Source organism: Onychomys torridus, chromosome 10 (assembly GCF_903995425.1).
Source record: "Onychomys torridus chromosome 10, mOncTor1.1, whole genome shotgun sequence".
NCBI lineage: Eukaryota > Metazoa > Chordata > Mammalia > Rodentia > Cricetidae > Onychomys > Onychomys torridus.
In genome coordinates, this window is record NC_050452.1 from 14,134,250 (window position 1) to 14,148,190 (window position 13,941).

The 13,941-nt window shown below is 42.7% G+C and overlaps 1 protein-coding gene across 1 annotated transcript; it reads right to left on the reverse strand.

The window, feature by feature from the left end:
* Positions 1 to 4,115: 4,115 nt before the first annotated feature.
* Positions 4,116 to 7,158, reverse strand: Fbxo48 (F-box protein 48). Its single transcript, XM_036201093.1, is given in 4 exon segments — positions 4,116 to 4,295; positions 4,759 to 5,012; positions 5,015 to 5,057; positions 7,003 to 7,158. Coding segments are annotated over 4 exon segments (633 nt in total).
* Positions 7,159 to 13,941: the final 6,783 nt, after the last annotated feature.

Consider the following 13,941-nt stretch of genomic DNA (forward strand, 5'->3'; position numbering starts at 1 on the left):
TTATCTATTAATGCGGCACACCTTCCTTCCACTTCGGCTCCAGCTACCCATGCTCTCAGATACAGATTGTTTGGTCTGGTAAATGAGTATTCCCTTTAAGCCCTCACCATGCAGAGCACCAGTCAAGTTGCTTGTTATTCAAGAACTGTTTTAACAAAATAGAAAACAACTTAAGGTTTATGTGCTTAACTTACAAAGGTAATACTAGAAATTGACTGGGTAGCTAATAACAGAAGACAATGAGGATGTGATATCTTAAAACTAAATTTATTTTCAAATGTTTATTAAAAATACAGCAAAACACTTTAAGCTCCACTTACACCTTTAAAGATGACTAAAATAATCATCTACATTTTAACATTGAGTGTCTCATACATTCCAGCAATTATATTTTGCATTTCAATAGATCTTTATCCACTAACAAATAGTAAACTTGCTACTATAACAATACATACTTTACATTATCCAATGACAATATATTTTTCTTGTACATTCTGCATATGTATAAAAATAATACAATAAATAACTAAATTTTAACTAATAAACCTTATTTTTATTTAATAAAAATAAGGTTTAAGGGGCAGAAAAATAAATTAAAACATGATACCTGTCACTAAAAAATTCGATTTATAGGGGCAGGTAGACAAACAGACAACTCAACAGTGTGAAGGCTTTTGAGCAGAATGTTACAAAGAAATATATATGTGAACTTTGGACGAATAACGTAACCCAGAACACTACAGCTTCAGATGGCTTAGAGGCGGAAGCTCTTGCCAAGTCAAGAGCTGACAGTGGAGGAAGGGAGAACCCTGAAAGTGTGTCATCTATCCTCACATAACCTGCACACAGTGGCAGAGTAAGGCAGCAAGCAAGGCCAGGTGACTGCAAACGCTCCTGGGTATGACTGAACTGAACAATACGAGAGAAAAGGCTACAGGGGTAAGCCAGGGTGCATCACCTAAGGCCGCCCTGGCCTCCGGGAGCCATTCTCCAACTGAACGTAGCAAGTGATCGAAGTTAGAGGGGACATGCTCATTTGAGGGCTCTCAGGAAGGGGGGTCTATCAACAGTGTGAGGAAGGAGTACCAGTTAGGAGGTTACCTTAGTCATGTCAACTCCAAATAAGGACAAGACGTCATGAAGAGGAGAAGATATGGAGAAGGGTTGGACTGCTCGGATATTTAGATAACTAAACCAGGAAGAGCTGATTCTTGGCTGGATGGACACAGAATGAGAAAAGCAGAAACAGTGCTAACTACCTAGAGGCCCTCGCTACTTTCCCGGCTAGAGGCAGAAAGAATAACCAGTCTTTTGCTTGAATAAGCTCTGGTTCTGGTGATAGTGACGTAGCTATGATTCCAACAGGTTGGCACAGGCGTTTCTGGAAGAGAATGGGCAAACCTGATGTGGAGTCATGGACACAGACACCATAAACACCAACAATGAATGGTAGTGAAAATGGGGGGGCAGATGTTCCGGATGTAAGAAGAGGACCACAGTCTGAATCTTCATGAACAAGTAACATGTAATGGATAGTTTTAGGATGGTGAGTCTCTGAAGGAAATTTAAAGACTGGCTAGAGTGTGAAAAGAGAAATGAGATGCTTGCCTCCAAACGAAGAATTACAAGAACCAAGCATCAAACAACTTAACAACCAAAATGTGCCAAAGACATTTAGGAAGTAAGTTACATGTGTCTTAGTAGCAATTTCAATTTCCCTGGGAAGAACAAGTTATAGAGGACAAAGAAGGAAATGGATGCTGAGAACATCTGAGACAAGGGATCTCCTCAGGACACAAAACTGGCAGGACCAAGGAAGGGTTCGAAGCAAGGGTTGAGCTCTCTAAAACAAAGATACCAACATAAACTACAACTATCATATACTCGAAAAACAGGCAAAGGAGGCCCTATAGGTAGGGTTCTTAGTGCGAACCCAGATACTAATGTAAACCATACTTTACAGTCACACACTTGAAAACAGTAGGAAAACCCTGTGGGTAGGGCAGGGTTTCTGGCGCAATTTGTGGGGGTTTAGACAAGTGGACTGGCTGAATCAGAGCGGTCACCACAGTCTTCTTGTCCCGGCTTTGTTTTTCTGTTGGATGTGTATTCTCTGACTGAGGAGCCACTTCTCCTGACATCTTCCAGTTTAAGGAGGAGGTGGGTTCAGTCACATTCCAGTCGCACACTCCACACAGAGGCTGGCAGAGAGGGCCATGAGTGAGAAGGGCCATCCCCCTGGTTAGGGCACTCTTTATTAGCAGGAGAAGGTGACAGCCCACGACACCCACACGTACACATGGTTGTCATACATTAGGACACGTTACTGCTTCACTTCCGTGTTTTCAAGATTTCAAAGTGCTTTTGAATGATCTCTTCCTAAACGAAATCAGCAGGATATCTTCCTTCCCAATCACACGTTTGTTAAGAGGGCATGAGCAGCTGAGAGTACTGCTTGGCCTAGAGGTGATGGCATGTGACAGTGGGGAGGAACAGAGATTAGGTAATAGGAAGAGAGGCCATCTGGCTTCAAGCATTCAAACAGCAAACGCAGAGAAGGATTAGATCAGTCTAGTCCTAGCAGGCAGAAACAGGACTACACACACAGGCTATGGATGGTCTTGTATTTTGAGGAGAATTTATCATGATTGCAGCAATCCTAGGAGAGTACTGACTTACGACATATAGAATATAATCTATTGCTATCATAGATGTTTTTGAACTCAGGCCTCTGAGACCTCAGTGTACTGACGGGAAATTACTGAATAGTCCTGGAAACTGCCCTGCCTGGTTTTCAAGATCATTTCCAACTCTTAAGATACAAGGAGATGATAATCATCCATGAGACGCAACAAAAAGAATTTGTATACGATGGGGCATTGACCGATGGCTGTATAGTTACTAAATCGTTTAGTACTGGAGGAAGTATGTGTCACTGGGGCAAGGCTTTGAGAGCTTAAAGCCTCACCTACATCTAGTTGACTGTCTCTGCTTCATGCTCTTTGCTGAGGATGTGATTTCTCAGCTTCAGACTCTAGCCTCAATGCTTGCTACTTCCTCCCTTGAAGTGATGGACTCTTCCTGCTCCTGAACGATAAGCTAAATAAACTCCTTCTTCCATAAGCTGTTTTTGTTCATGATGTTTTATCATAACAAGAGAATGGTAAGGAATAACAACTATAGAAAACCCCATACAAATGACCGTATTTGTAGACACTTTTTACTATGGTTTACAGATTCAGGCGGGATAACCAGAGGGAATGTCGCTACATAATCTCCTTTTATGAAAAAAGAGAAAGGAAGTTGAAAAAAAGATTCCCTCCCTACAAGGATACACTTTAACAAGATCATGTAGTGCTTGGAGAACACATTTTCTTGTTAAGTAAGGAGAAGCATCTAAGAGTCCACTAGGTGGCGCTATAAAGATGTTGAGACACAGCTGACTAAGGAAAACACAGCCTTTGGTGGTTCTCATTGTCCTGTTAAATATTCTGAAGCTTTTCACATATTCTTAGCCTCTGAGACTAATGTAAAAAATAATGTAAATCTTAATCTAAGAGTTTCAGTTCCAAGATTAGATCAAGTTTAAACAAACCTTAGGTTTAACACATTTTAAAATAGTTTTCATTATTTGACAATTCAATCTGTTCCTCTGAAGTGAAAACTGTAAAGTTATTAATGTGCAATTTTATTATTAATTTACATATATTGCAACTATTCTCACTTGATATAAATGAGATAAGTGTATATCTATACTTCTTTATAATGAATCTTTAAATAAGTTTCTTCAGGTAGCCCCTGAATTCTTGAAGGATTAAATAGAAAATAACAGTAAATTCTACCACTTAAAGTAATACAGTAGTTTAACAAAAATACATGAAACAATACATTTCAAAATCTATTACTCTATTATTTCTTATAAAAATAAACATTTCATGATTTCTCACAGCATAAAACCTGAAAAAATTTTCAAAGTGCAAAATACAAAGCTTCACATTCAACTTTGTTTTCTTTTAAATGCTAGATATTTTTTAAAAACCGAGAAAAACATTACCAGGTTTTAAAGTCTCTTGCAGCCTGAGTCCTTTTATCATGCACCATCAAAGCCACGAGGTCTACTGAGATTTTTCAGCTTCTCTTTTCAGTTCTGCTTCTAGAATTTCCCCCCATGTATCTGCGTCCATTGGGCACATAAGTTTTTCTGGCAGGTTCTCGGGAGAACGGATATTGCTGTATCTGCCACTTAGCCACTCACGTTTCACTTTACTCTTCTGGTAATTTCTAAGGAATATTTCCTGAAAGGGATAGACATCATCATTCAAAACTCTGGCAGCGTGGCTGGCCTGTGAGTATGTCTGAGCAGAAAAACTCATTCACAGAACTGAGTTGACTGACAAGGAAATAAACATACAATCACACTAATCAACTCATGTGCGCTTGTATGGATTAGTGTATATGCAGAGGGCAGCCCATCGAATGTACTGTTTTCATAAGGTGAAATAAACGAAATGGACTTCTTCACCTCCCTTTCTGCTTAAGAAGGGAGGTTCTTGACTTCAAGATCTGGGAGGTATACAAGGCTTGGGGGAAGGCAGTGTGGAGACTATGACAAGTAGAGAGAACATCATGATTCAACTCTGTCTCCTTCTCTATAGTCAACACACTCTGTGTAGTACTCTAAGCAGAATGACAGAGTTCTCTTAACTATGCTACAACAACCCCGCCCAAAGCATGACAAATTGCAAAGGTTAAACTCACCCTCCAGGTATAACGATTTTCTCTGTCATCATCTATTTCTCTTTGGCACACAGCTCTTGCAGTCAAGCAGTGAGATTTCCATATCTCATCACTGTTCCTTATTATGAGATTCCAACGCCTGCATGTCTCAGATGCTCTGCATAGACTCTGTATGTCTAGCTGGCTGAAGATTTTACCAGTGACCTCTGTAGGCAGCCGCTCAAAAAAATCACCTTGACTCGCTGTTCTTCCACGCTCAGCATCTGCAGAATCCATTCTGTACTAGGAACTTTCAAATTATTGTTCCTCGTGGATGTTTCCTTTATAGTTTGATATTTTAGTCAACTGTCTTCATATGTAACCTACAGGGCAAAGTTTAAATACACTCAGCCTTTTCAGACCAATCTGCACATTCTATTCTGAGTCAGAAAGTTTTGAGATATGATTTAAAGAACTTTACATTTCCTGACTTCAGTCTCTCAGTCTGCAGGACGGAGCCTGTGCTGTGTCTCTCATGTATTTTGTGAAGACAGACAGGTGGAGTGAATAAAACAAGCAGCTGCATATCTGAATTATACACGGGAGACAATAAATATGTTCCCTTCTGTTTGAACGTTTTTAGCAAATATGGCTGCTGCTATTTCTTGCTGCTCCCAGAAAGCATTACCTTTAAAAAAGGGAACTCATGAAAGTTGAATCAATTGCCGTGGAGTCTACCTGGGACTGGACTAGGCCCTCTGAATGGCGTGACAGTTATATAGCTTGATCTGCTTGGGGGGAGGCTGGTGGTAGGATCAGAATCCATCTCTGGGGCATGATGGGGCTTTTTGGAGCCCACTACCTATGATGGGACACCTTGTACAGCCTTGAGGCAGGGGAAGGGCTTGGACCTGCCTCTACTGGATGTGCCTCCCCATGGGAGGCCTTGCCTTCTTGTGGGTGGGAGTGGGGGATGGGAGGGGAGGCTGGGGTGTGCAGGAGGAGGGAAGAGGGGAATCTTTGGTGTGTAAAATAAATGAAAAATTTTTCTTAATATAAAAAAGGGAAGTGATTCTCCACATTACGTATTTACTGAGTTTAGTGATAATGGCTTTAAGGACAGGTTCAAATATTTATTCAAAGTATGTGTGTGTGAACTGGTGCTTTAACATTGAGCTCACCACCTCCAATCTGATTTAATCACAAACCTGCTGGATTTTTAATAATTTATATAACAACTATTTAATTACTTGGATGAAATGGACAGGTGCTTGCTTTTGACATAAACTTAGCCAAAACAGACGAGGATGAAATCCTGGTTATAGTTACACAGTCTTGTATATTCAATTAAGCTTTAAGGGTAGTGTTTCAGAAATGAATCTATTGTATGTGAATAATTTTGAGCTAAGGATGACTGTCCCTGAATCTAGCAGTGACAATTATAGTCTAAATAGTTCATAATACAGCTAGGAATAGCATATGGCTATGGACTTAAAGCCTGATTTCAGCTAATGTTCTCCAAGACCACAGTGCAAACTTTTGGAAGCATGGCTGGGTACATCTCCCTTGAGCTACTTTTCAGTATAAAGACAATTTGTGTTTACGTACGATCTGTCTATACTATTTACATGTCCCTTTATAATAGGGAATCAGGGTACAACAGGAACTTGAGGTATATCTACATATCTCTTCACTCAGCTAATAATAATCCCCTTTTCCAGATGTACTCCTCAAGTTTTGTTAGTTACGGAATCACGGTGACTGGCTTTGGATAGGCTGTTTATGATACAAATTGGTTGTGATTGGAATTGAGACGTCTGTACTGAACAAGGGGCTTTCACTAGATGGCTCTGCAAAACAGAAAGCAACTCGGTGGGCAAAACAAGACAAAAACCACACGATTAAATATTTACAGTGAACCTCCTCCCCTCCTGCTACTGATACAAACTAAAGCCAAAGCGGCATTTTTGGAAAGAAACTCGTTTTAGAAGGAGGTTACACTACATTCAAACGTTTCTCCTAGCTTCTCATTAGGAACAAAATGCTTCTTTCTGCCAAAGCAATTCCACAAGAGGCAGAAGTTTTTCAAGTGAACATTCTGTGGTTCCTTGGTCATCTTCCCAAAAAGCTCACTAGGAATCTTCTAAATTATTTCTGTTGGATGCTTGGAGAACTATCCTGTGTATGCCTCTTCTTTTTGAACCAACCTCGCCCAACTATTAAGATAGCTTGGAGCCCTTCCGCCCACCTTTCAAAGATTTGTTTTTATGTGTATGGGTGTTTTGCCTGCACGTCAGTCTGAGTGCAACGTGCGTGCCGTGCCGGGTGAAGCCAGACATGGCGTCGGATCCCTGAACTGGAGGAACAGACAGTGGCGAGCCCCCTCTGTGGGTGCCGGGAAGTAAATCTGGGTCGTCGGGAAGATCGGGCAATGCTCGCCATCTCTGGGCCATCTCCAGGCCCTCTACCCACTCGTCCTGTCAAATGTCTCTAGGAGTAGGGGAGCAGAGCAAGAGCACCGCCCGGCAAGACGAGTTGCCTGTCAAATGTCTCTAGGAGTAGGGGAGCAGAGCAAGAGCACCGCCCCGCAAGATCGGTTCTCGGGGAGCCCAAGCCGGTCGGGCCGAGCACAATCGCATCCCTGTGTGATGCGAGGGCGGTGCCGACCGAAGAATCGAACAACCGACCTCCATGGAGCGCTCAGGCCCGGGTCGGGGAAGGACAGGGCAGCCTCTCCTACCTAATAGCGCTGAGCCGGCTTCTCCCGCGATTTCAGTCCTGGGAATTTGAATCCTTTCCGGGAGGCCTCCGAGTCCCGCCCTCACGCTCTCAGCTCCTCCCACTACCGGGCGCGCGGTGCCTTCTGGTCTTAGTAGTTTTTTCTGGGTTTCAGGAAGGAGAGAAAGGGAAGAAATGAAAGGCGGCTAGTGACTACAAGGTCCAGAGTCCCCGCTGAGTGACAGGTGACGGCCACCGCTGGGCGGGACTCCCAAGGGCGGGACTCTCAAAGGCGGCACTCCCAGTGTGTTTTGGTAGCTGGAAAGTTCTGAGAGGAGGAGGAGGGTCTGAGCGCCTAGGCTCTCCCCGGAGGCGATCCCTACCCGCCTGGTCGCCCTTTCCTTCTGTGCCGTGCTTACATGGTTAAGGTTGCTGAAAAATTAGAAGTTCACGTAGTGTTTACTTTTTTTTTCTGAGACAGGTGGTTATTTAAATGTTTCAATGATAAGATCGTGTTATTCCTTTTCTTTTCTTTTTTCTTTAGGAGCTGAGGATCGAACCCAGGCCTTGCACTGCTTAGGCAAGCGCTCTACCACTGAGCTAAATCCCCAACCCTCAACTTCTTTACTGTAAACATTGGAGGGAGCTGCCTGCGGAACCTTGGTTGTCAATGCAGTGTCTAGCAGCATGTAGCAAAAACTATAGTGAACTATCAAAGACTACCGGGACTGCTACATACTGTGGAATCGTAAACCTCTCTGCTTGTGGGGTTATTAAGTTAGCTGAACATTTTATTTTATTTAAATATTTTTTTATTTTATAATTAACTTAATTTCACATATCAGCCATAGATTCTCCCGTCCTCCCTCCTCCCACCCCCCCTTCCCACCTCCTCCAAGGCAAGGTCTCCCCTGCAGATTCAGCCCAGCCTGGTAGACTCAGCCTAGGCAGGTCCAGTCCCCCTACTCCCTACACCAAGGCTGAGCAAGGTGTCCCAGCCTAGGCCCCAGGCTCCAAAAACCCAGCTCATGCACTAAGGACAGGTCCCTGCTCCACTGCCTGGGGGCCTCCCAAACAGCTCAAGCTAATCAGAGGGCCTGATCCAGTTCCATGGAAGCTCCTCAGCCATTGGTTCACAGTTCATGCGTTTCCACTAGTTTGGTTATTTGTCCCTGTGCTTTTTCCAATCACGGTCTCAATATCTCTTGCTCAAATAATCCCTCCTCTTTCTCACCAATTGGACTCCTGGAGTTCCACCTGGGGCTCGCCAGTGGATCTCTGCATCCGCTTCCATCAGTCACTAGAGTTCTATCATGACAGCCAGGGTGTTCGGCCATCCAATCACCAGAGCCAGTCAGCTCAGGCACTCTCTCGACCATTGCCAGTAGTCTACAGTGGAGGTATCTTTGTGGATTTTTGGGGGCCTGTCTAGCACTTTGCTTCTTCCTATTCCCATGGGGTCTTCATTTATCATGGCCTCTCTTTCCTTTTCTTCCACTCTGCTCCTGATCCAGCTGGGATCTCCTGCTCCTCTAAGCTCTCTTTCCCTTAACCCTTGCCCTCCATTATCCCATCCCCACCCCTAGTTTGCTCATGTAGATCTCATACATTTCTCTGTCATTGGGCAATCACTGTGTCTTTCTTAGGGTCCTCCTTGTTAGCTAGCTTCTCTGGAGCTGTGGGTTGTAGTCTGGTTATCCTTTGCTTTACATCTAGTATCCACTTATGACTGAGTAAATACCATGTTTGTCCTTCTGAGTCTGGGTTACCTCACTCAGGATGATATTTTCTAGTTCCATCCATTTGCCTGCAAATTTCATGATGTCATTGTTTTTTTACATGATGTCCATTGTGTATATGTACTAAATTTTCTTTATTCATTCTTCAGTTAAGGGGCATCTAGGTTGTTTCTAGGTTCTGACTATTACAAATAATGCTGTTATGAACATAGTTGAGCATGTGTCCTTGTGGTATGATTGAGCATTCCTTGGGTATATGTCCAATAGTGGTATAGCTGGGTCTTGAGGGAGATTGATTCCCAATTTTCTAAGAAAGTGCCATATTGATTTCCAAAGTGGCTGTACAAGCTTGCATTCCCACCAACAGTGGAGGAGTGTTCTCCTTGCTCCACATCCTCTCCAACATAAGCTGTCTTCAGTGTTTTTGATCTTAGCCATTCTGACAGGTATAAGATGGTATCTCAGAGTTGTTTTGATTTGCGTTTCCCTGATGACTAAGGATGTTGAGCAATTCCTTAAATGCCTTTCAGCTATTTCAGATTCTTCTGTTGAGAGTTCTCTGTTAAGCTCTGTAGCCCATTTTTTAATTGGATTGTTCAGTATTTTGAAGTCTAGCTTTTTGAGTTCTTTATATATTTTGGAGATCAGCCTTCTGCCAGATGTGGTGTTGTTGAAGATCTTTTCCCATTCTGTAGGCTGTCATTTTGTCTTATTGACTGTGTCCTTTGCTCTACAAAAGCTTCTCAGTTTCAGGTAGTCCCATTTATTAGTTGTTGCTCTCAGTGTCTGTGCTATTTAGGTGTTGTATTTAGGAAGTGGTCTCCTGTGCCAATTCATTCCAGACTACTTCCTACTTTCTCTTCTATCAAGTTCAGTGTAACTGGATTTATGTTGAGGTCTTTGATCCACTTGGACTAGAGTTTTGTGCTTGGCAACAGATATAGATCTATTTGCAGTCTTCTGCATGTTGACATCCAGTTATGTCAGCACCATTTGTTGAAGATGCTTTATGTTTTCCATGGTACAGTTTTGACTTTCTTTGTCAACAATCATATGTTCATAGGTGTGTGGATTAATGTCAGGGTCTTCAATTTGATTCCATTGGTCCACATGTCGGGTTTTTTTTTTTGCCAGTACCAAGCCGTTTTGTATTACTATAGCTCTGTAGTAGAGCTTGAAGTCAGTGATTATGATGCCTCCAGAGGTTGTTTTATTATACAGGATTCTTTTGGCTATCCTGTTGTTTTTTTTTTTCCATGTAAAATTGAGTATTATTGTTTCCAGGTCTGTGAAGACTTGTGTTGGGATTTTGATGGGGATTGCATTGAATCTGTAGATTGCTTTTGGTAAGATTGCCATTACTACTATGTTAATCCTACCTGTCCATAAGCATGGCAGATCTTTCCTAGCTAAACATTTTATTTTTGTTTCCAGAGTCTTTGTTTGTTAGGATTCAGTGGTTATCTCCATTGCCAGTCCTTCTTTTAGTCTCTATAACTTCTTTTGCTTATTTCAACCTTACTATTTTAAGTTGGACAATCTCTAAGTCTCTGATTATAAAGAGGCTGAAGCTAAGAGGCACTTGTTCACCTTACCCTTGGCAGAGAGCATCCATCACAGGGGACACCCCAGGGTATGTAACAGTCTTCTAGGGAAACTCAATACATCTTTTTATGGATTTCAGAAACCTTGACTCAACTGGGAAGACACATTTAAGAGTTGATTACTGTAGATGAATTTCTAAGCAGTCTTATTAAATAAAGAACACAGAGCCAAATATAGGGGTGAAAGCCTTACAGACCAGGGAAACAGTGACAGCTACAAACCTTACCTTTCCAGCTCTGCAGCTATCAAAAGGTGAGTTACTTCTTGTCTAACCTGTGCCTTTATTGCTTAGCTGTTCTGCCCTCTCATTGGCTTTTAGCCCAGCTACCTCACTTCCTTGTCACTGCCTGTCTGTACAGACCTCCAGGTCGGTATGGTTGGTACTGGAATAAAAGGCATGTGTCACCACACTTGGCTCTGTTCCCAGTGTGACCTTGAACACACAGAGACCCTGCCTGCCATATGAGCTGATTAAGGGCGTGTACTACCACTGCCTGACTTCTATGTCTACTTAAAAATGGCTGGCCTTTCCCTCCTTGATCTCCAGGCATGCTTTATTTGTTAACATACAAATAAAATATCACCACATTTCAGCACAAATAAAATATCACCACATATTACCTCAGATTGGTGCATACCCTAACTGTCATCATAGAGCCTTCATCTAGAAACTGAGGGAAGCAGATGCAGACATCTTCAGCCAAGCATCAGGCCGAGCTCTGGGAGTCCTGTCAAAAAGAGGGAAGAGGGATTCTATGAGCAAGGGGCATCAAGATCATGATGGGGAAATCTACAGAGACAGCTGAACCAAGCTCATCAGAACTCATAAACTTTAGATCAACAGCTGTCGAGCTTGCATGGGACTGGACTAGGCCCTTTGCATATGGAAGACAGTTGTGGAGCTTTATCTGTTTGAGGGACACCTGGCAGTGGGATCAGGATCTATTCCTGGTGCATGAGCTGGCTTTTTGGAGCCCACTACCTATGGTGGAACACCTTGTGCAGCCTTGATGCAGGGGGAGGGGCTTGGTCCTGCCCCAACTGAATGTACCAGGCTCTGCGGACTCCCCATGGGAGGCCTTATCCTTTTGGAGGGAGGGATGAAGGGTGTGGAGCGGGGAGGAGGCTAGGGGAGGGGAGTGAGAGGAGGGATGAGAGGTTGGTTGTAAAATGAACAAAAAAGTCTTAAATAAAAAATAAAATAAAGTTGATTCCCTAATGTGAGTTATTGTCCACATTCCCAGTTAATGTCTGAGATAAACTAGAGACTCATTGAGAGGAACTGACCTTGGGGTGAGAGCTGAGGGGAGGGAGCTCCTTGAATAAAGAGTAGATCATTCTGACCCAAACCACATCCCACTAGCTGGCATAAAAAAGAGCTCAGTTTTCTATAGAAGCTATGAGACAGAAATACAAGGAAAGAGGAAATGTGTGTGCTGGCTAGGTTTTGTCAGCTTGACACCTTGGAAGAAAGAACCTCACATGAAGAACTGCCTCACTCAGACTGGCCTGTGGGCAAATCTGTGGTGGCATTTTCTCGACTATAGGTCCATGTGGGAGGGCCGAATCCATTGTGGGCCATGTCATCCATAGGCAGATGTAAGGAACAAACTGAACAAGCCATGGAAAGCAAGCTAGTAAGCAGTGTTCCTCCCTGGGTTCTACCTTAAGATCTTGCTCTTCCATTGCTGGCTGGAATTCCTTGTTATTTTTGAGTGCATACTCCCTTAGAAAATTTCTAAACCTGCCATTTCTGCCCCTTTCCTTCGGCTAAACTTTATGCCGAACGCGCTGCAGTTAACCAGCAGAGGGCACCATTCACCTATTGGCGCCCCCTTCCCCCGCCCCCTAAGATCTAAGTTTAGTAACAGTGTTGTTAAATTTAGTTTTCTGGACTGGACAGAGCTGCAGCACTTACAAACTTCCAGCAGCTGTGGTGCCTTCACTAAATAGGTCAAGTCAGTCAGCATTCTAGCATGCAGGAATGGGGGGTAGTTCAAGAGCCTAGACCCCTAACTGAGGAGTTAAAGACAGCTGATGGCTTCCAGGGGCAGTTTTCTTTACGGGGTGTGTCATCTGGTAGGTCAAGCAAGCACCCGTGGATAGCACCACCCCCAGAAGTAAATAGCAGACCCAACTGGAGTTGATGGATGGAAGAGAGTGAGAAGGAAAAGATGAAGCAGGAGAGCTGGTGTGTGTGTGTGTGTGTGTGTGTGTGTGTGTGTGTGTGTGTGTGTGTGTGTTTGAATCCGAGAGGCATTAGGAGGAGGAGTGGTGAATGTCATCAAAACTATGACATTCTTTTTTTCTTACTTAGTAAAACTTAATATGCGAATTATTGCATTCATAGACGGGAAGACTAAAAACTGAGTGTTTGAAAATGTCCATTTTTATCAATGTATTGGTGCATTACCGTGAGCTCTAACATGAAGATGTCTGTGACATGCTGAAGCTTCATTGAAGACTATATTTAAAGAAACATCAGCATTGGCTGGGCACCTTAGAAGCACTGTATGTTTGTATTCATATATTATTCTGACAAACACACTGCCATTGATGCTGAGATGAAAATGTCAAAAACAACATGGGCCGTGCCTCTTTTAAACACGTATTCATTTGCATATATTTTTTTTTATATTTATATTTTATTTTGTTTTACTTACTTATTTTTTATTTTGTGGTTTTTCAAGACAGGGTTTCTCTGTCTAACACCTCTGGGTGTTCTGGAACTCACTTTGTAGAAGAGGCTGGCCTCAAACTCAGAGATCTACCTGCATCTGCCTCCCAAGTGCTGGGATTAAAGGTGTGCCCCACCACTGCCCGGGCCCTTATTATTATTTTTTTAATTTAAATTTTTAATTTTAATTAAAATATAATTACATCATTCTCCCCTTTCTCTTCCTAAATTCACTCCCTCCCATGTACCTATTCCTCTGCTTCCTCTTGAAATCATAACCTTTTTGTATTATGGTCACACACACATACACACACACCTAAGTGTGTAAACTGCTAAGCCTGCTTAGTGTTATTTGTTTGGGACATACAAGTTCAGGTCTGACTACTTGGTACTGGATAACCAATTAGGGGTTCATCTTTGGAGAACACTAATTCTTACGTTCTCTGTATTCCTTGGTTGCTTATAGCTCTTTGCCTAGGGGTGGAG